A 21,316-nucleotide genomic window follows, 5' to 3' on the forward strand; every position below is an offset into this window, starting at 1 on the left:
ATGTATGTTTGAATGTCTTTATAATCATATTCTTTATATAGTTGTGAAATCAACATTTTAGGTATGACAGACAACAAAATAATAAAATAAATAAATAAAACAAATAACTAACATAACTAATCAAAACAATTAAATAAAATAATAAAGTTGTGAGTCTCCATCACCCTCAGTTCCAGTCATATAGGATGATATTATGCTCCACCCGCAACGCTGCAGAATTAAGTTCAATTCACTACTGTTCCATTGATGACGTCCACCATCTTTATGACCGCACCTCTGAGATGTCCTGATCATCAAATTTTCCTCATCTGGTTCATTCAGTGAAATTCTTTCATCCTGGCGCTCTTGGGTGCTTTTCCATAGAAATCCTCTCTTTAGGCATTCCAGCCGCTTTGTCTTCACCTCCATACTTTGGTTCGCAGGCTTTATTTGGGCTTCATCCCATGGACTCCAGGACCCCATCATCTCTCGCGTCCTCCAGTCCTGCGACCTCTGACCACAAGCAAATGTCAGTTAGTTGTCTAAATTAAATAGAAAAGGGACAGATTAAGTACACAGCATAATACCAATTCCACCCTTTCTACCACTTTGCCAAAAACCAAATGTGGTCCAAAACATTCCGATCGACTCTTCCGATATCTGCAACTAAGCACACGTTAGAGAGAAAACAATAATATACATTTGACATTATCATAAATCAAAATAATTTTTATGTAGAACATCTCAGTATTGTATTGTTTATTTATAGAGCGCACAGGGCCGTTAGGCAACTGGACGCTTGTGAGCATCTTAAGTTACAATTACATGAATATCTTACATTTCTTATTTTACAGTTGCAGGAAATCTTTGCATGAATATCTTACATTTCTTATGTTACAATTGCAGGCTTATCTATACAGGTTACAAACAGGCATATTAAGATATATTTACAGTTGACAGAGGTAAAAGGGGATGGCATAGGGAGAAGGGAAAAGTGTCTTGGAGACCTGTCATTAAGAGGAGAGGAGACAGCAGTCGTTGGTTTGTAACCAGAGTTTGACATTAGTTTTGAACATGTGAAAGGAGGGAATGGCTCTAAGTGGATCAGGAATATAGTTCCATAGATTTGCAGCCAGTACTGGGAAGCTTGAACCTTCAGTTCTTTTCAGATTGAAATTTGGGATTCTGATACTGTTTGGGCCTTTCTAATGAGGCGGTCCGATGTGTACCTAGTCAATTTCTCAGTGAGGTATGCAGGTGCTTTGTTATTAAGACAGTTGTGTGTGATGTTCAGGGTTTTAAGTTTGATACGGTCATTGATGGACAGCAGTTCTTCTTTGGTCGGATATGTGGAGACCTTTGGGAATGCCTAGTGCTGTTCTGAGGGCATTGTTTTGCAAGGTTTGACGTTTATGGGTGTTGTGCTTGCTGGTGCCTAGATAGAGTGCGTTACAATAGTCTAGTTTTGATAGGATAAGGGCTCATGCTATGGTGATGTAATAGTAATAGTAGACCATAGTAAATTAATCTAATTAAGCACCTTCTACCAATATTTATTACCGCAACTTTCTCAAATGTGGTATTTTCATCTGCATTTATCTCCACACTCAACATTATATCTATTTTTTTTGTTTTAATAACATGAGACACTATGAAATAGTCACTGTGTTTTTCTTTCCATGTACTCAGGGCACTTAACCTGTCTGTACTTGCTCAAGTCTCCTGATTTCATGTTTAGGGTGACAGGTCTTAATTTGGTTAACATGAACAAATTGTTCTGTCCCCATTTCACCCTTTGTCTTTAATATCTTGTAGACTACCGGGACACCTTATCCACTATTTGAAATGGCCCTTGCCATGCCGCAAGAAATTTAGAGTTTTTATGTTTACTTTTTCCAAAACGAAACTTATATACCCGATCACCTACATTATAGTCTTTCACAGATGTCTTTTTTATCATAATATGACTTTGCACTATCAGCAGCTCTCTCCGAATTTCGCTGCACAAATGCAAATGCATGTTGTAAATGCTTCCTCAGTTCTTCCACATATTCGTGAACTGTAGATACACTCACAAGAGTCTGCTCATGTGTCCTGTATAATAAATGTTGTGGCAGTACCATTTTCCTTCCTGTTAACACCTCATGAGGACTGATACCTGTCGCTTTAGCGGGAGTCGATCTGATAGCCATCAATACCAGAGGTAATCGTAAATCCCAACTGGAACCTGCCTCCGCTACAAACTTCTTTAATATCTCTACAATAGATCTGTTGCAACGTTCAATATTTCCAGAAGAGGTGAGCCGGGACGCAACATGCAGTTTCCTTTTCACCCCCAATATCTGCCACACCTTACTCATTAAAGTGCTTGTGAAATGACTTCCTCTGTCTGACTCTATTCTTTGTGGTAACCCAGATCTTGAAAATATATGATTTACCAGTAATGTGGCTGCTGTTTGTGCACTACAATCTGGTGCAGGGATACACTCTACCCATTTGGACATCAAACAAACCACAGTCAAAAGATAACGGTTTCCCCTACTTGACCTCTTTACAGGCCCTACATAGTCAATTTGTAAATCTGACCATGGAAGTGTTAAACCTCTTCATCAGTGGAGCTCTATGCATTGGTGAAGCAGGTTTAAATTGGGCACATACCAGGCACCCCCTGGGATATAATTCCACATCTTGGGACATATGTGGCCAGTAAACATAATCTTTCAGTATTTCTAAAGTCTTTTGTGAACCCGTGTGTCCTGCATTTATTGCATCATGTGCATGGTGTAGCATTAGCCATCTGAATGAAAGGGGCACCACCCACTGTATCTGTCCTGTTATGGATTCCCTGATCATAAGTCCATCCTGTAGTCTAATCCGTTTTTTATTCTTTAATAACACCCTCAACTCTTCTTTTCCTATACAATCATTTTCAGTTAAAGGATTTTGTTCGGGATCCATCAAATGATTATAATAGATCCCCAATATCATATTTTTTGCGCCTTAATTAGACCTTGATCTGGTGTATCATAACTCCATTGCACTAATGGTTGTTCTACCTCTTTTGGAGCTTTAGAGCGTGTAACTGCATCTATTTGTATTTCACCAATTAAGTGTTCAATGGGTAACAACTCTCCCATAACAGCCCCAATCTTGGCTAATTGATGTGCTTTATCATTTCCCTCCTTATCTTCTCCTGGAGTTTTCAAATGTCCACAAATTTTCTTCCAGTATACTGTTAACTCATTCTCTGACACTAATTTGTCTATAGCTTGTATCATTTTCTCATGCTTGAGGGGCTTTTTATTATATGTGATCATGCCTCTTGCTTTCCAGCCAGGCAAATATTCTACAAAGCTATTTCGTGCATAATCAGAGTCAGTCACCAGGACAATTTCACTGAATTTGTAATCAACTGCAGTAGTAATTGCTTTATAAATGGCTGCTAACTCTGCTACCTGGCTACTCCTAGCCCCAATTCTCATTCCTATATTAGGAATAACTTCATATATCAACCAGACATTTCCTATCCCTGACACCAACTGTTTATTGCTGTCATTTTCAAAGTGGAAGGCACATCCGTCAACATATAAAGTTGGTCAATGGTCGAAGTGTACGAAAAGAAGGAGTGGAACTATGTTCCCTACTAGCCTGCACCGCTCCCCACAAACCCCATAGACGCACCCCCTCCCATGCACAATAAAAAACCCAAAAGACATGCACCTGCTGTTTAAGGGAACGTTCATTGCAGTGCACTAAAAGTGCAGGTTCCAACCTCTTTCTACATTTTTATTTTAAAATGAAACCGTTCCAGAACGGTTTCTTTTTAAAATAAAAGTATAGGAACTGTAAAACTTAATTAAAAGAAGTAGAGGAGCACCGCTCCAGACCGCTCCTGCTCACTTCGACCACTGCAGTTGGTAAATTCTTACATTTATTTTTATCAAATACTTTGTGTGGTGACTGTTCAAACTCCTGCAAACTAGACTCCACCTCTACTTCGTCTGATACACATTCAGCTGCACAGTCATGTAAATCTGCTAACCCTTGAGCAATTGGGTTCTTTTTATTCTGGCCATATCTCACTTCTACAGGAAAGCCCTGCAATGCCAATGTCCATTAAGTAATTCTGGACTGTGCTAGATTGCCGATCAAATACTTTTACTCTGTAAAAACTGCAATGATTGATGATTTGTCTCAATGATTACCTTTTCTTCTTGAACAATGGGGAGAAAATGTTGTAACGGCCACACAGTGGTAAGAAGAGCCTTTTCACATTCACTGAATTTAATTTCAGCCTGGGAAAATGCCTTATTTGCATAAGGAATAGTTTTATGGTTCAACTCATGTTTTTGAGATAACACTGCTGACATACATTGCTCAGTGAATCCTATTTATATAAAGAAATCTCTGTTCTTTATGGGATACGCCAAGCATGGTGCCTTTATGAGCCATTCTTTCAATCTAGCAACTGCCTCAGATTGCTCCTTTTCCCATTTCCAGGGCGTATTCAGCTTCAGTAGTTTAGTCAATGCTTGAGTAAATTCAGCATAATTTTCAATACATTTCCTATTATATCCCTTCATTCCTAATAAGCTTTTTAAACCTTTCACATTTCTAGGATCTTTCAATTTCTGTGTGGCCTCCACCTTTTTCTTTTGTGGATTTAGCCCATGTTCAGCTACCTCATGGCCTAGGAAGTTCACCTTTTTGTTGCACCATTGGGCCATCTGTAAAAGATACTTTGGCACCCACTTTTTGCAATTGGCCGAATACATGTCTAATTTCATTAAAGTGACTTTTTAAGTTTTCATTTTTTATCATGACATCATCTACATAAACTATGGTTCCTCTTTCCGTTGCATCTGGCATATCCTTTCTCAAAAATATGCCAAATTCGCTCCCATTATTGACATACCCAAATGGTGTTCTAGCCCAAGCGTATTGCATTTTATCAAATGAAAATGCAAATAAATTCTGAATGTCCTCTGCCAGTGGCACACACCAATATCCAGATGTAAAATCTAATGTCGTAAACACCTTTGACCCATGCACTTGAGCAATGCCTTGATCAATGAATGGCAGTGGCCATCTAGACACTGGCACTCTTTTATTTAACTCCCTCAGGGCTGCACACAGATGCCATTGACCATTTGGCTTTAACACACCCAAAATAGGAGTGTTGGAGGTATTATGAATGGGCCTGATAATTCCCCTAGACTCCAAGTTTTTAATTATCTCTGCCAACGACGCTAAGCATGCCATTGGCAATTGATATTGGTGCACGAATACTGGATTTCTACCACACCCCTCCGGTAATGGGGCAACATGTAAATTAGTTAGGCCGCAATCATATGCATCTTTGGCAAAAATGTCTTTAAATTCCATAAATATTTTTCTCAATTTATTTTTATCCTCTTCGCTATCACATGCATCTGCTAACAGAATATGCTCCTCTACCATTTTTGAAAATTCTGGGAAATCCTCCAGTGGAGGAATCTCTGTGCTTTCTTCCAACTGTGTGGCTTTATCTCTCTGTAACGCTGCCACTTTTCAATATTTTGGCATATCAGCTTCCATTTCAATGTACTGATTTTCTGTTTAATTTTAATTTAAGTCAAATACTATACAATTCTCTTGGTGACAGCACACTTTCTCATTGGAATCATAAGGGTACACACCTTGCGCATCTACATATCTCTCAGGGATATTTCCAATCACCATGTTATTGAAACCGGCAGTATAATGTGACTTTTGTATGGCCATTCCTAATAAGGAATTATCTTCTAAATGTATATCTTGCCATCCTTTATTATCCACCATGATTTTAACAAACCCCTCCCCAATATTTATAAATGGGGTATATTCATAATCCAGCCCTTGCTGTTTCATGGATTCATTCAAGCACAAAAATGCATCAGAATCCTTCATTTGCTGTCCATTCTTGCATTTTAGTGTTATAGCAACTTGCTTGCTCAATGCATGGATAGTAATATCCTTCTTCATCTGTAATTCAATTGCATATGGGACCAATTGTGCACAATGATAAGCCTAACTCTTGTCTTCAAATTCAGGTGCAGGCCCACCTAGCCGGGACCATATTTTTTGTTTAAGGAAATCTAACACCATGCACATTCTGTGCATGATATCGTTGGCCAGATAAAAATCATTTTGTGTTCCACTCACTATCCACACATTGTGGTAGATGTTTTTTTGTCCAATATTAATCTTTAGCATGCACCTTCCTGCAATTTGATTTTCAAAATCTGGATTGTCCAAACCAGAGATATATTGGTTTTTAATTCTAAATTTCGGGACCTCCTCCCATTCCATTATTCTCTGCAGTAGTTTCTCATTAATAAAACTCCTTTCCTGTTCAAGCGCCAAAGTGGCTTTTATCATTTTAGAATGGCCATTTATACCAATGTGAATCCATGGCTGCTCATCTTCTTTGAGTATTTCAGCAAGGATGGTGATGTGTTTTCTGTGTCTGCTTTAGGAATAGTGTTCTGTTCGCACCTTTTCTTTTTTAAATAGAAACGCAATGTGTGTTCATCTATTTCAGTTTGCCAATTCTTCCTAGGAGCCAAATAAATCTGCACAGATTGTTTTTCTTTTTCATTTTGACATTTTGTCCGGACACGTCAGAATGACGGTGACACTAGGTACACAGCTATTCTGGAGGTACACCTCCACTGCATCATTCGATTTGGCAACAGTATGGCATTCATTTACACTGCTGTTTTGTGACTTTATTTTCTTAGGCCATCTGTGAGAGGAGACAATCTTTTCAAGCAATCTGTTCCCATCAGGAATGGAAATTCACAAATAGATGTGATCAATACTTCCTGTTTCATTCTGTGTTTTCCTATCTTTATGTCAACCTCGGTGACACCCTCGATAGGCACCTCCTCACCGTTAAAGTTATGTACTGGGCCTTCACTCTGCCTCACTTTGATCTAATTCTTTGAAGACCTCCCTTCATTGATGCTTTTTACCAATTCTTTGGACATAATTGTGGCTTGTGCACCTGTGTCAATCGTTGCAAATGTATTGCATTTCTCTTCCACAGTAATGGGAGCATAATATCTGTCTTCCTCTTCTTCTAACACACACAAAAAGTGCACATTCTTACTGATTTCAGCATTCACTTTTCTCATACCCTTCTCACTTTTGGCTAAGCACATTGGTAAATGAAAGGACATTTTTCCCTCCTTTCTGTCCATTTCCATTTGAGAAACCTTACTCATCGCCCCATATTCAGAGGTCCTTTGGAGTGTGGCCACTGTTTGCCCTTCTACCCGGGGATCATCAGAGTTCACACTACAATTCTCCAACTGAATATGCGTATAAACATCACATGATAAGTTGTAATTTTCTAATTTTGGACGTTTGTGGGTATTTGGCATGGTACCAATCTTTTTAACTTCCTCATAAATCTGTGGCTCAAAGAACTCTTCAAGTGACTGATCTGTACCCTCCTTTTGAGTACTTATTCTTCATGCCTGTATTTTATTATTATCTTGATGGTCTAAGGAGGGCGTTTTCACATCCACACTTACTCCCTGATCAATTATTTTATCCATGCATGAGTTGTCTTTCTTAAATCTGTCTTTGTTCTTTTGGAATTTCATGTTTTTCTTGTTTTCCTTTTTCATTTGTGCAAATTTCCAATGTTTGATTTAACTCCAGGTTAAACCAACCTCTTTCTTAGATTTATTTGCAATTTCTGTTCCATGTTCATTTGCAGGTATTTTCATTTTTAAATCATTAAACAGCTCAGAGTCATTATACAAAACCGGATCAGAGGAATCTGTCTTTTTTCATTGCATGTGTCGTGAATATTTAGTCACTTATTATCAGAGGCCACCCAGTCACTGCTATGGCCTTCTGCCCCCCTACTTTGATGACTGTTTTTGAGCTGTACAGAGCTTTCCTATTTGTTCAGCCAACATTTTTACTTGGATCTCGAGACACTGGAATCTTTCCATCTCTCTAGAATCTTCTCTGGCCTATGCCGATATTGATTATTCTCTCCCTGGTTAAATCTATTCTGATATCTCTCAGGAGAGTGATTCCTATTGGAGTTGTTTCTGAACTCTTGATTCATGTGGGGCGGGGAGCGGGGTGTACCTATCCTTTGGTTGTAATCCCCTGGTGGCGGTGATTGATTGTATTGACGTGGTGTAACGCTCTCCTGATATCCACGGGGACGCCACTCAGTCTGGTTGGACGACTTCCGACCTTGAACCCCCCTCCCTTGGACTCTTGTTCGGCCAAGGACCCGGTCTGAAACACAGGAATTTGAGGTTTCGTTTTATTGTCTCTTCCAGCCTGGAGCCCACCTCCCTTGTGTACCTAACAACCCCCTTAGTGCTCTCTTCACCTTGCTTTATTATATGATGTGCTCTCCGTCCTGCTGATCTGTGCAGGAGCGCGTTGTTGGAATGGCGCGGCGCAACCTAGTTGCTTCACTGGTGCGGGCCCTCAGAGTCCAGACCTGCTGCGACTCCCGTTTGTCCAGGTAAGACTGCTGGTTTGGCAGTTTGTCCCTTTACTTTGCAATTGCCCCTATTAATGTCTCTCCTTCTTCCTTAGGTGCGAATGGAGTTCTGGTGGTGCCGTGCTGCTTGGGGCTGTGCACGAGATGGTAAGTGAAAGCGCGATGCACGGCGCTATGTGCCTTTTCTTGTGCTGACCTGTTTCTTCTCTCTTCCTTGCAGGCCGCTGCGATGTCCCAGAATGGATGCCGCCGTGAAGATGAAGAGTGGTGAGTAGAGCATAGCACATGCCGCCTTCTTGATCTCTTGTGTGCTAATCAGTGTTTACTTCCCTCTTGCAGGTCGTTAAATGGCCTGGAATGGATGTGGGCCAAGGGCGAGTCAACCCCAGGTAAGCATGCGCTTGTTCTGATAGTTTTCAATATTGGAGAATAAATGCGTACTAATACTGCTTTTCCGTTCTCTTTTCTTCCCAAGTGTGGCTTTCCAGATCGAAGGAGCGCTCGCCGAGATGCTGTATATTCAAGACCCAGGAGCAGAGGACAGAAGCAGGATTTGCTCGCAGGTAAGTGTATGCTAACACTGTTCTTGTTCTTGCAGGTATCAGGCTCAGGAAAGCAGATAGGGATCCGAACAGAACGTGGTGAGCGTCACGCTGCAGCTAGCAGAGTAACACGAAATGTGTTCCTCAGTTTGGGCGTGGCTTATATAGCCTACAGGTATCCCAGGTCTGACCACACCTAAAACACTAGACCGCATAGCTCAGTTCTGGAGCTGAGCTATGCGGGGGTATCCATATTGTGCAAAGGCTATTGCAAGTCCCAGTTCTTAAGTTCCCTGGCTTCACATATGAGCCTGGCGCCAAGACTGACTCCAAGAGAGTCTTGGGCGGAATAGTAAGGCCCTTGAGGCCATGATGGAAGGCCGTGGTATAGTCCAGATGGCTTGCCTGTTAAGGCCAGGGGCAGTGGTCATGACACGTGGGGCATAATTCATACGCTGCCTCATGTCCTGTCTCTCATTTGTTGAGTATTGTCTCCTATGCTGATTCCCATTTTCAGTAAATCGATCCACATACCGGGGTCTATCCTGGTTGCCATATATCATGGTGTTGGGGTCAAATCTGCTTTGTGTCCCCAATGTCTGGTAGTGACCATTACTTCTTTGATCCTGATTTTGTCTCTGATTATTATTCATACCTGACATGTCGGATCGATACCCTGCCCGGGGCCTGTCTCCTAAGTACCTAGGGCTAATGTAGCTCCCCTATTACTAGGATCATGTGACTGAAACATCGGTGCAGAGGGCGGCAACCTCTGTTGATTACCCCTCTGTTCGGGTGTCACATTATTTTTGCCTGGACTTTGAGCGGACTCAAGTGACATTTTAGCTGACCTGATCTCCATTACTGTTGCCGAGGATTCTTTAGATTTTGATCTGGTATCTTTCATTTTATCACTCTCTCTACCCTGACAGTATAGCACTTCATATAGTTTTGTACTTTGGTGCACAATCCACTAAAGGGACTTCTCACGATCAAATTTGTGAACTAACTGTGATATAATGTCTTTCTGCAACCCATAGAAATAGGCAGTCTTAAACTCATTGGAATTGGGATCAAAAGATACATCAAAATGAGAAAAAGCTCTTTTTAAGTCTTGCAAAAATTGGCGAGGGGACGTATTTGGCCCAGCTGTAATCGTGTATGCAACTTTCTTTGCCTCCTGTAATGACTGGAATGGAGAAAAATGACGTCTAATCTCTTTTTCAAACTCTGCCCATGTCATGTTTTGCTGTTCATTTAATCTTCTAATGATACTGGCTGTGGGAGCGTCCAGAGTTAAGTGAAAGTATTGTCTATATTGTTCCTTAGGTATATTGAGGGCTTTAAATATATCGTGCACCGCTTCTGAGTGGTCCTCTATACAGCATTCCCCTCCTTTTTTTAACAGTTTGATCAGAGCCTTGATTGATTTCATTATCTTGATAGGGATACTTGGCGCTATGTTTGGGATTGCACTACTTTGTGATTCAACCCTTGTCTCAGGTGTATGGGATTGGTGGTGACCCCCAATGGGTGTGTCAAACCCCCAAAGGCACTGCAACCAAGCTCAGACACCGGCACAGCCACTGGAGCACTATCTCTCTGTGTAGAAATGGAATTCACCTCAATTCCATTGAATGTGGTGCCCTGTCGTTTATCCTGGGACCTGAACGTGCATATTTGCTGTTCCAAATCCTTGCACTTTTTAAGGACCGATCTGCCTCCTTACGCAAGTAATTGTTTTCATCACCCATCTTATTAATCACATTTAGCATATCGCTCATTTGCATTTGGCATTCATTAAACTCTTTATCTCGTCTCTTTCTTGAAACATTTTAGCTATCTCTTGTTCAGCATTTTGAAGATCACCTTCTTTCTCGAAATTTTCTTTTTGTAAAATTTGCATTTCCAAAATATCCTCGTCTTTATCTTGTCTAATATGGCCTACCAATCCTTTCAAGTGCTTTAAATCTTGCTCACTATCCTCAAACTGTTTCTTCCTTTGGGACAATTGATTGTCGAGATCTTTACACTTTGACTGCATGACCTTTTGTCATACCTCCAGTTCTGCTCTTAACTTTCCTCCTGTTCACTAGGTCCATCTGGTTCAACTTTTAGTCTGCTAATTAGCTTGGCATCATTTTCTTGCATTCGCAGGGACCTATTTAAAATGAACCATGTTTTGGCACATAGCCATATCAGACAATCTTTCTCTGCATGTTTATCAGCAGCATTTAATAATCTTAGAAGACAAACCTGAATTATGCTGCCTTCTGCAAAAATGTTGTCCAATGGTTCTTTCTGCACTTCCCCATAGATACAGTCATGCCATTCTGTGGTGTTATTTGATGACCAGGTCCCATGTGCATATAATTTTGCCTCCAGATATTGTACCAACTCTGGGAATGTGGCCTCCATTTGAGACATGAGATTCACTTCCAGTGTTACACTGCTCTTATAAAATGAGTTCCCTTTAATGCACGTATGGTAGTGTGGAACACACTTGCCACGCCCAGTAGAAGTTCTACAGTCAGTTTCCCGGCCAAAACAACATTATTTGTAGGAGATTTTGTCTTATTGGGGTAAATTCGGGATTTGGCAGTATTTGTTTACCGTAAAAGATATTGGTGGAAATTTTGTGGTAAACTAGTCTTACATTTATAGTGGGTCTGGTATCACAATATTTTAGTGACCATATCTTGTTAGCCTGTATTGGCGCTAATTTTAGTGGTATCCTACTTTGCGGTATTTTCAGAATTATCTTATTCCTGTGGTATAGTGGTGAGCATGTTTTTTTGATACTATAACCCTATCATAAAACAAACCTTTCCTTTCTACTAGAATGCCTTCTAGTCGCCTGTAGAGAGCTCCAGACTTAGAACACTCCTGAGAACCCAATGAATTTATTCAAGGCGCCACCTATAGTCTGTGGCTGGCATTACTGGCTCATGTACATCCAGTAATCTGTGCCAGATTAGGCATTACTGGTTTATGTATATCCAGTAATCTATGTACCGGATTAGGCACCACTTCCCATCAGCATGCAATGAAGGACACACTCATACATTGCACACACTTCCGTTACCTTGTAGATATTTAATACTGGCTTTCTCTTATTTTCTATTTCAATTACAGTGGTAAATTGGTAAATGTACTACTGCACTGATATACATCTTTCCTCTGTACTTCACTTACATAAATAATTCACAGATGCATAAATGACACTAAAGTCTCAGTTTTTTTATATACATTTTGTATTACCTGCCATTTACAATCTACAAAATCTTACCACATAATATTTACAGCATCACCTGCAAGATAAAAGAACAAAACAGAACAAGCAGATATTTTGCAACCATGAATTTATGTTATTACACTTTGAATATAGAGAGAGAAAAATAAACATACAATGATTTCTAGCTTCTCTGCACTGCCAATGGATTCTAGCAACAGACACGCATCATACTTTTTTTTTCCTCACTTGGTACAAATCTTTTATCAAAGCCAGTAATCTTTGAAGTCCCTGCACAACCTCGCTGTTTCGCAGTCCCACTCCGTACATGTGTGTGGGGAGCACCAATTGATTAGATCCAAAGTCAGCGCTTGACCCACTGAAACAGCACCGTCCGTCTGTCTCCTGAACCCAGCATGAACTGCTAACTCTCCTCACTTTTCATCTTCAAGAAAACTCTGATTCAGCCCTTTGTTGACATGGCTTGTCTGCCTATACCAATCTCTTTCTACCAATCAGAATACAAAGAATGTGCCCTGTGTCAGCCTTCGTTTTCAATACAATGAAGACTTGATTTCAGAGCTACCGTTTCCTTTTGCTTCCTGCATATTTCTGCTCTGTACAAGCTGAATAAAACGCTAGTGTGCATTTCCTCATGGAAAAAATGAATTTTTAAACAGTGCATACAAAACATGGATTTTACCTCATTGTGCATATAAGACTGCATTATCTTGTTAGAAATTAGCACTTTAGTACTGTTAGTAATGTTAATCAGTTATGTATTCTAATGTAGTCTTCACACATGAAGCATCCAATATAAATTCTTCTATGTGTGCTCTGAATGCCTGCATTTTCAAACTGGTCTGGCTGTGTACTTTGTATGCTAGCAATAGCGCTACATATTATATACTGGCAAAAATGCTACATACTATATGCTGGCAAAATACTATATTATATGCTGGCAAAAACGCTATACATGTCCTTACAGTCTTTACTGATGTGGAGACTGATATGTTAATGCTCTCGATGGTGAAGTGAGTGTATTCTGGGTTGAGTGTGGATAGAATTTCCTTGGGGCCCAGGATGATGATCTCGGTTTTATCCCCATTTAGACAGAGACCATTGATTGGCATCCAGGTTTGGATGGTGGCATATATCTGGAGGAGAGCTTCTGCGTCTCGGTCGTACTCCCCAGTGACGGGGAGGAGGACTTTGGTATCGTCAGCATAGTTTGTGTATGCTATGCCGAGCGCGTCCAACATGTCAAAGAGAGGTTTGGTGAACAGGTTTTAGAGTGTAGGTGCAGTACAAGAGCCCTGGGGGACTCCACAGTTGATAGTGGTGGGGGCTGCATTGGCCTGGTCCGAGTATACCTTCAGCCCTTCCTTCTAGGAAAGAGGTTATCTGTGAGGTGGCTTTGTAAGAGAAGTGGGCTGCGTTGGACAGGTAGGAGGTGAGAATGTCATGGTCAACAAGATCAAACGCGGCAGAGAGATCGAGGAGGAGCAAGAGGGCAGGTTGGCCATTATCCATTATTTTAGTGATTTGGTTCTTTAAATCTAAGAGGGTGGTTTCTGTGCCATGGCCTTTGCGGAAGCCTGATTGTCTTCTGCCTAAGATGGCATTAGATTACAGATAATGTTGATTTGGTTGTGGGCGGCTTTTTCTAGGATTTTGAGGAGGAAGGGGACAGTGGTGATGGGGCAGTAGTTGGGGCAGGCGAGGTCTAGGGTGTTTTTTTTTTATGAGAGGGCGATTCCAGGCTTCTTTTAGGCTTTGTGGTACGATTCCAGAGGAGAATGATGCATTAATGAATGCTGTGATGATGGGGATCAGTGAGTCAGCGCATTCTTTGATGATGGTTGGGGGACAGATGTCCCCTTTACAAGTGGAAAATTTGATGTGTTTGAGAAGGTCAGTAACATCCGTCTCTGTGACGTCTCTGAAGACGAAGAGAGGTATTTGAGAGAGAGGAGTAAGTGGAGGTGGGGTGGACTGTCCTGATTAAGAAGAGCTTTGCGCTGTGCTATTATTTTTTCTTGGAGCATCTTGACTTTGTTGATCAGTGCATCCTGAATGCTGCAACACCAGGCCTTGTCTTTGATGAGTTCATCCGCGCTCGTGGCGGGGGTGGTGAGATCTTTGAAGATAAAGAAAATGTCCCTAGATTTTGTGTTAGCTTTGGAGATTCTTTAGTTGAATGATTCTGATTTAGCTAGAAATATGGCTTTTTTATACGAGGATGAGATTTCTTTGCATTCATTTAGAGACAATTGATTTTTTCTTTTTTTTCTTCTACGGGAACTATGGACTCAATGGCCTGGGTGAGAGCATAGGCATAGGTTTTAGCCAGAGAGGTGGGGTCGTTGTTAAATGGTAGTTTAAGGTCAGGGATATCGAGAAGAAGTGCAAGATTGATTTTAGTTTGTTTTTTCGAGCTTCTGACTTTAGCGGGTGGGGCATACGAGATCATCTTGCGAGTAGGTATGGAATTGATAAAAGTGGTAGTCTGTCCACGGGAGGGCTGAGATGTTAGTAATGGATGAAGAGCAGTTGTGGTCTGCGATCCAGTCAATGGATCGGCCTTTGCAATGAGTTGGTGTTGTTATTTTATGGTCGAACCCAATGTGAGTGAGCTCTTTGGCTAGGGAGGTGGCTGCTTTCTCCTTAGGGTCATGCAGGCCTAGGTTGAGGTCACCGAGCAGGATAGTTTTGGTTGAACTTTTTAGGTTATTCCCAATGATTTGAAGAAGGTGCTTTTGGTAGTCTGGTGGTGAGCCTGGTGGCCTATAGGTGATTAGGATGTTTATGGTACAATTGGGGACAGTTTGACATGAGGAGATCAGCGTTGTTTTCCCACTGTTGGTTGCAGACTCTAATGGAGAGGGTGTCCTTGAAGATGAGGGCTACGCCTCCACCTTTGGACGCCTTGTGGTCCTGTCTCAGGATAGTGTATCCTTGAGGGAGGGCAAGGTAATATGTCTGCCTTTCGGTCTGGCCTCGGCGCCATGGGCATTCATGAAAGTGATGAGGCCAGTAGCAGCAGCGATAAGATAAAGGGGCGTGAGGATCATAGTGTATCTGGACATCATCGTTATACTAGCACATGACAAGATAGCGTTGCAAGAGCGTGTGCAGTGGGTGAGTGCTCTGATAACATCTCTGGGGGTTATTGAGCATTTGTTAGGCGCCTATACAACAAAATGGTGTTTCTAATCAATCGAGAGAAGTCAGAGCTGAGGCCGAATCAGCAGTTGAAGTTTCGGGGGTTCGTGATAGACACCAGGAAGGCTAGGTCAGAGCTACCATCTCAGAAGAGGAGAGCAATCAAGAAGGAATTACAGATGGTGCTCAGGGAGACGAGTATTTCGGTTCGGAATCTCGCCAGAGTAGTGGGGTTGCTAACATATTCCATTCAAGCAATCTTTCCGGGGCCATTGCATTACAGAGTGATGCAGAGGCTGAAGATTAAACATCTGTGGGGCTGAGTGACTTATCACCAGTTACTTCCGTTAGACGAGGAAGCAAAGATGGAATTTAGATGGTGGCTGAAAAACATGGAAGCAAGTAACTGGTGGGCCATTTTTAGAGATGTGCCGGAATTCATCATATGGGCGCCAGATGTAGAGAGCTAGAGACAGGAGGCAAGTGGTTCGAAGAGGAGTTAAAGGTCCACATAAATTGTTTGGAGCTGCTGGCAGGCTTGTTTGTAGTGCAAACGTTTGCCAAGGACAAGGTCAATGGCTGTGTGCTGATCAAGATTGACAACATCTCGGCAGTTTGGTATTTTAATCGTCTGGGAGGCACTAGGTGAAAGATGCTGGCAGAACTAGCAAAAGACTTCTGGCATTACTGTCTAGAGAGGAAGATGGTAGTAGCGGTAGAGTACCTCCCGCAAGAGCAGAATGTAGTAGCGGACTGAAACTCCCGCTATTTGGTAGACATCAGCAACTGGAAGTTGCAGCAAGCTGTGTTTACGGGGTTACAGGAGATCTGGGGTCCACTGGACATAGATCTTTTTCGCGTCGAGGGTGTATGCTCAGATTTCCAGGCAATTCAGTTGGAGGTTGGACCCGGGTGCGTTGGGCACAGACGCATTCCTGCAGAGCTGGGCAGTCCCAGTCCATTACGCCTTTCCCCCATTCATAATGTTGACTTAGGTTCTAGCTAAGGTTTGCAGGGAAAGAGCAGAGATAGTAGTAGTGGTGCCGCTGTGGACATCTCAGGCATGGTTTCCACTTCTGATGGAACTTTCTTTGGATTTTCTGAGGATGATCCCATACCAGCGGGAGCTTCTACTAACCCTGCACGTCAAGAACATCCTCTGGTGGGAACGGGGAGCCTACAGCTGCTAGCTTGCAGAGTTTCGGTCAAAAATGGGATCTGCCGGGACTTTTGGGTGTTGCTGCTGAATTCATCTTGGGCTCCCTCCACATTTTGGAGCTATGGCGCCGCATGGGACAAATGAGAACATTGGGGTGACCAACAGAGCATTCATCCCGTTTCTGCATCTATAGTGCAGGTACTTCATTTTTTGGCAAGTCTGTCACAGGATGGTCGGGCTTTCCGGACCATAGGTGTCTATAGATCAGCTATCTCCGCAGGCCACAAGAAGGCGGCCGGTTTGCCGGTCGGAGAGCACCCAGCCGTGGTGAGATTACTGTGTGGTGTGAAGTGGCGCAAACCCTCCTCAGCAAGATATTCTGTACTTTGGGACGTGGAGACAGTGTTTAAATTGTTTCAGAGTTGGCCGACAAACAAGCAGTTGTCAGTGCACAGGTTGTCAGGAAAGCTGGCGATGTTTCCCTGTTTGGTATGCTGTGGGAGACGGTAAGGTGTTGGAAGTGAATATGAAGATCTTCTACGATTTAATATAGCCAAACATACGAAGAGCGGTCAGCAGTGATTTTTTTTTATCCGTACTTTCTGAACAAACTCAAGCTATCTGTAACCCGATGCATTAAAGATTGTGAGAAAGTGACTGAGGGCGTGAGACCGCTAGGAGTGCATCAGTTGTTAATTGCTTAAATTAAACCATTTCATGCGGTAGCTTCCGCCACAATAGCCAGGTGGATCAGGGAGGTTATGGAGCTAGAGGGTATTGTTTTGGAGGACTTCAGAGCTCACTCAGTGTGGGGCGAGATGGCTTCTAAGGTTTTCATAGCAGGGGCCTCTGCAAGCTATATTGATGTCGGCAAACTGGTCTTCGGATGACTTATGGGGATTGGTAGTCCCTTAAGTTGTAGGTTTTGTTGTATTGAAGTTTCTGTTTTTATAAAAAAAGAAAGACATTTTTAAAATTTGAAAGGCTGCTGAAGAGTAACCATTAAAAAGGTTAAGCATAATGCTTGCCTCTGTGTCTTTAATAGAATCAAGACTCCCTGTGCTGTAAGCCTGGGTAATATTCATTACCCTGCCTAAACAATAAACAACTCAGGTGCTCGTCGTCTGTATAATTGTCTAAACTAAAAAAGTCCATCCTCTGTCCCAAAACTCCTACCCTGACCCCACCACTATTAACACAAAGAACCAAAGAATAAGAACCAGGAGAATGACTCCCTCCTCCTGAGGTGAAAAGAACACTCTTCTGCCAGATGATCACGGCCAACCAGTTCAAGTTCCAATGGGGCCAGGAGAATGTCTCCCTTCTCTTGGTATCACAGGTTCTACTATGAATTAAAGTATTTGGTCTACTGGTGACCACTAGAAATAAAGTTTATGCTTTGGAATGTTTGATGATGGGCTTCTAGCATAATTAACTATTTTAAGTGTGTTAAGAACCACGGGTAACAAACAGACTTCATTTTGTCTCATGACATTTCACTTTTAATTACAAAATGTCTGATAAAACAACATATGTTTGTTTCTTTAGAAAACAAAAACATTCTTTCAGCAAATGCATACATGTTTTAGTAGTAGTCTGTTCCAAAGACCTGGATGTTTTTAGTGGCCACCATAACCAACTATTATATGCATCATTTGACTCACCATGCCTTCAGTTTCATTATTGGGCACATGTATTATGTTTCCTGCAGTTCGTATTACTGGTGTTCATGTCTGCATGTTCTATTTTACAGATTCGTACAGGAGGCTCAGATGTCAGTAAGAGCTACACCAACCTACGAATACCACTTTCGGAGGCAACATTCTGTAGATTTATTGTACCTTATCCTCTTCCTATGGATGCTTGTCTACAGCGTTATGATCCTCCCAGAACTGGATCTTAGCAAAGTAACATTTTTTTCTAATGACCAATAAAGACACTGGCGCTAATATGATTTACAAATACGCACAAAAAAGTAAAGTTTGAATTAATCTAAGGTATATTTTATAATCACAACCTTTGGGGATGCAATAATTCAAATATTCAAACTGGAAGAATTGACAGAAAGAGAGACATTTGGTAAATGATTATGTAAATGTGGGCCTTTATTTATATAAAATGTTGATACACTTATTTTTATGTACAACCTAATAGATTTTGAACTGCGCTGTTTGAGTGTTGCCTTGCTTGCCTTCCCTTATTTCAGCATTACAGCATTGATGGTATTCCTGAGCCTAGGTCTAGGTCTTGTTTGCTCTTAAAATGTCGAATTTACAGGATAACTTGGAGCAAAAAGTGATTGATTTTCATATTGAGTGAGCAGTCCTTTCAATGCCCACAGCAAATTATTCTGAATCAAGATGTGTAAAGATTATCACATGACTAGTAAATACTTATCAATTTGTGGATGGATTTGGGAAAAAATCCCTTCTACTCTCTTTGGCCTACATTAATGGCACTCTAACCTGGATTCATTCCTGGGTATGGTGACATACGGATAAGGTTTGGGGTCACAGCCAAAGGCCTTGGCGTCTTTACGTTCAACAGATGGTATGTTCAACAGTCTGCATACAAATCTAGTTTGACCAAGTCTTCGTACTCTTAACTAGGTATGTTTTGGGATAATGAGCAGGCTATTTCCAAAGATTTAGAAGAATGTTGTTTTTGCACCATGCACTGATGTTACAGGTACGAGTTCTTTTTGTGAGCGAAAGCACATATTTCTTTGTCATGTCATGCCTTGTTGACATTTTAAATGAATATCGTTTAAAAAATAAGCATATTGCAAAGAACAAGTGCTTTCCAAGTAGATGTGAAAATTGGCATAATTTGAGAATAGCAAGCATTTCCTATTAAAATAATCGTGCTTTCATGTAAGAGGATGTCAAACAAAACGTGCTAATGTGTTTTACAACCGTCGTGCTTCCATATAATTGTAATAAATGTAACCCTTTTTGGTGAGCACTGCACCCCTATATCCTTCCTGATATTGGATTGCTGTTGGCTAGATCTTTTATTGGAAGACACTTGCTGTTTGCAAAATATTTTTGATGTCCATGCTTTGTCTTTTAAATATGTAGTAATACCAATTTAAAGTACAAAAATGTAGTATCTATTTTAGTTTCAGAAATAGCTATTTGGTGCTGGACAATGACATTGTGAATCCCGACACCAAAGTCAGCTTTCAAGGCCAAAAGGAATCACTTTAGAAACAAACCAATGAAAATGGAATTAAGTGCCAACAATTGATATGTGGCTGAGCCTGAGCTGATGTGTCTGTTACAAAGCATCACTTACCACCAAATAAAAGCCAGTGATTTGCAATTCAGGTGTTATGGCTTTTAAAGAAGAGTGCCTATAATACTGATATTATATGTTTTATAAATAACTGTCGTGGCTTCATATCTAGATGCAGCATCAGTCAAACTGAAACGATGTCATTGCATGCAGACTGCATTTGAATGCGACTACGATAATTTTCTGAGCGATTTTTCATAGCAAGATAATCAAACCTTTTGGCGGCACATTGCACAGATCAGAAAAAGTTAGTTATGTCCTTTAGTAATCATTTTGCCAGGGTGCAATATAAATAACTGGCGAGTTATTGGTAACACTTGTGTATAGGCGCGTTATAAATGCCATATCATATATCATGTCATATCTGTACTACTGCACTGCTGATTGCTTCTGCATTGCAATCCTGCATCAAAGGGATCTCTCCAACGGAGTACGAAACACCATTAAATTGTGATATGCATAGAGATTTGTAGAAAAACAATAACATAACACTTATAGCTTTAATATCGTGCATTTGTTTATTTCATTATACTCGTATTTATATTTGATCATGTGTTGTGGTAAAGCATAGTTTGCATTATCAATATTGAAATGTTTATAAAACTGGCGAAATGTAGCTCCTTAGAAAAACATTGATTATTTGGAAAGGTGTATATCTATATCAAAGTTAAGTAGAACATTGTTAGGCAGAATCCTGTGCAGTGCCCTTAGGGACCACTACACACAATTAAGACCACAGGTGGCAATACAAGTTTTACCTTTGGCACAAGCCTGTTCTACTATGTCAGAGTGGTAGCAGTGGCGGAGCAGCCAGGCTTATCTCAAGAGTATATGAGCAGTAGCAGAGATTACACAAAGGGACCACAATCACTGTGACTCAAGCAAACACTGACTCAAGGTTTCAGGTAGAAAAATATAAGTACATTTATTTTTAAACCATCTGTTAGAAACACAACACTTCTATTAAACTTAAACACAAACCACACGACAAATATACTACAACTAACCAATTCACTTTGTACAGTATGTCTCAAGGTAAGTACCCTGTGTTTGAATGAACCGGTGTTACGAACAAAACACGTTACCGCGAATAGGATTGCGATCACTTTTTGACAGTTCGGTCTACTAAACAAACGCGTATCCGTGACATGAAATGCTACCGGGGCAAAAACACACTTAGCACCTGAGATACCAAGAGGGAGTTGGAGGCAAAAATCACAGGCAATATTTTGGTTAGGCAGACAGAATCGAGAAACACTCAGAGACAGGAGTTCAAGAGTCAAAGGGCCGGAGCCAGGTTCAAGTGACACCGGGGGCCTGTTGCCGAAGATCACACAGTCAGACAGTTCATGGTTCAACGTAGCCAAGAGTACTTCGATATTGTAAATGTTCGGAAGCAAAAGTTATAAGGAGGAGGGAAGACAAGGGCAAGCCTTGGAGAT

General features: G+C 41.2%; 1 protein-coding gene across 2 annotated transcripts in view; it reads left to right on the forward strand.

Annotated features, from left to right (window-relative positions):
* The window catches only part of CLMN (calmin), a 2,282,147-nt gene extending 2,262,246 nt beyond the window's left edge, over positions 1-19,901 (forward strand). For both annotated transcript variants that reach the window (XM_069637682.1, XM_069637683.1), the window contains one exon: positions 18,331-19,901. In XM_069637682.1, the coding sequence (XP_069493783.1) occupies positions 18,331-18,511 (181 nt within the window). In that variant the 3' untranslated portion in view covers positions 18,512-19,901. The remainder of the gene's footprint in view (positions 1-18,330) is intronic.
* Positions 19,902-21,316: the final 1,415 nt, after the last annotated feature.

The sequence above is a fragment of the Ambystoma mexicanum genome, chromosome 14, assembly GCF_040938575.1.
Source record: "Ambystoma mexicanum isolate Mex_15411 chromosome 14, UKY_AmexF1_1, whole genome shotgun sequence".
Lineage (NCBI taxonomy): Eukaryota > Metazoa > Chordata > Amphibia > Caudata > Ambystomatidae > Ambystoma > Ambystoma mexicanum.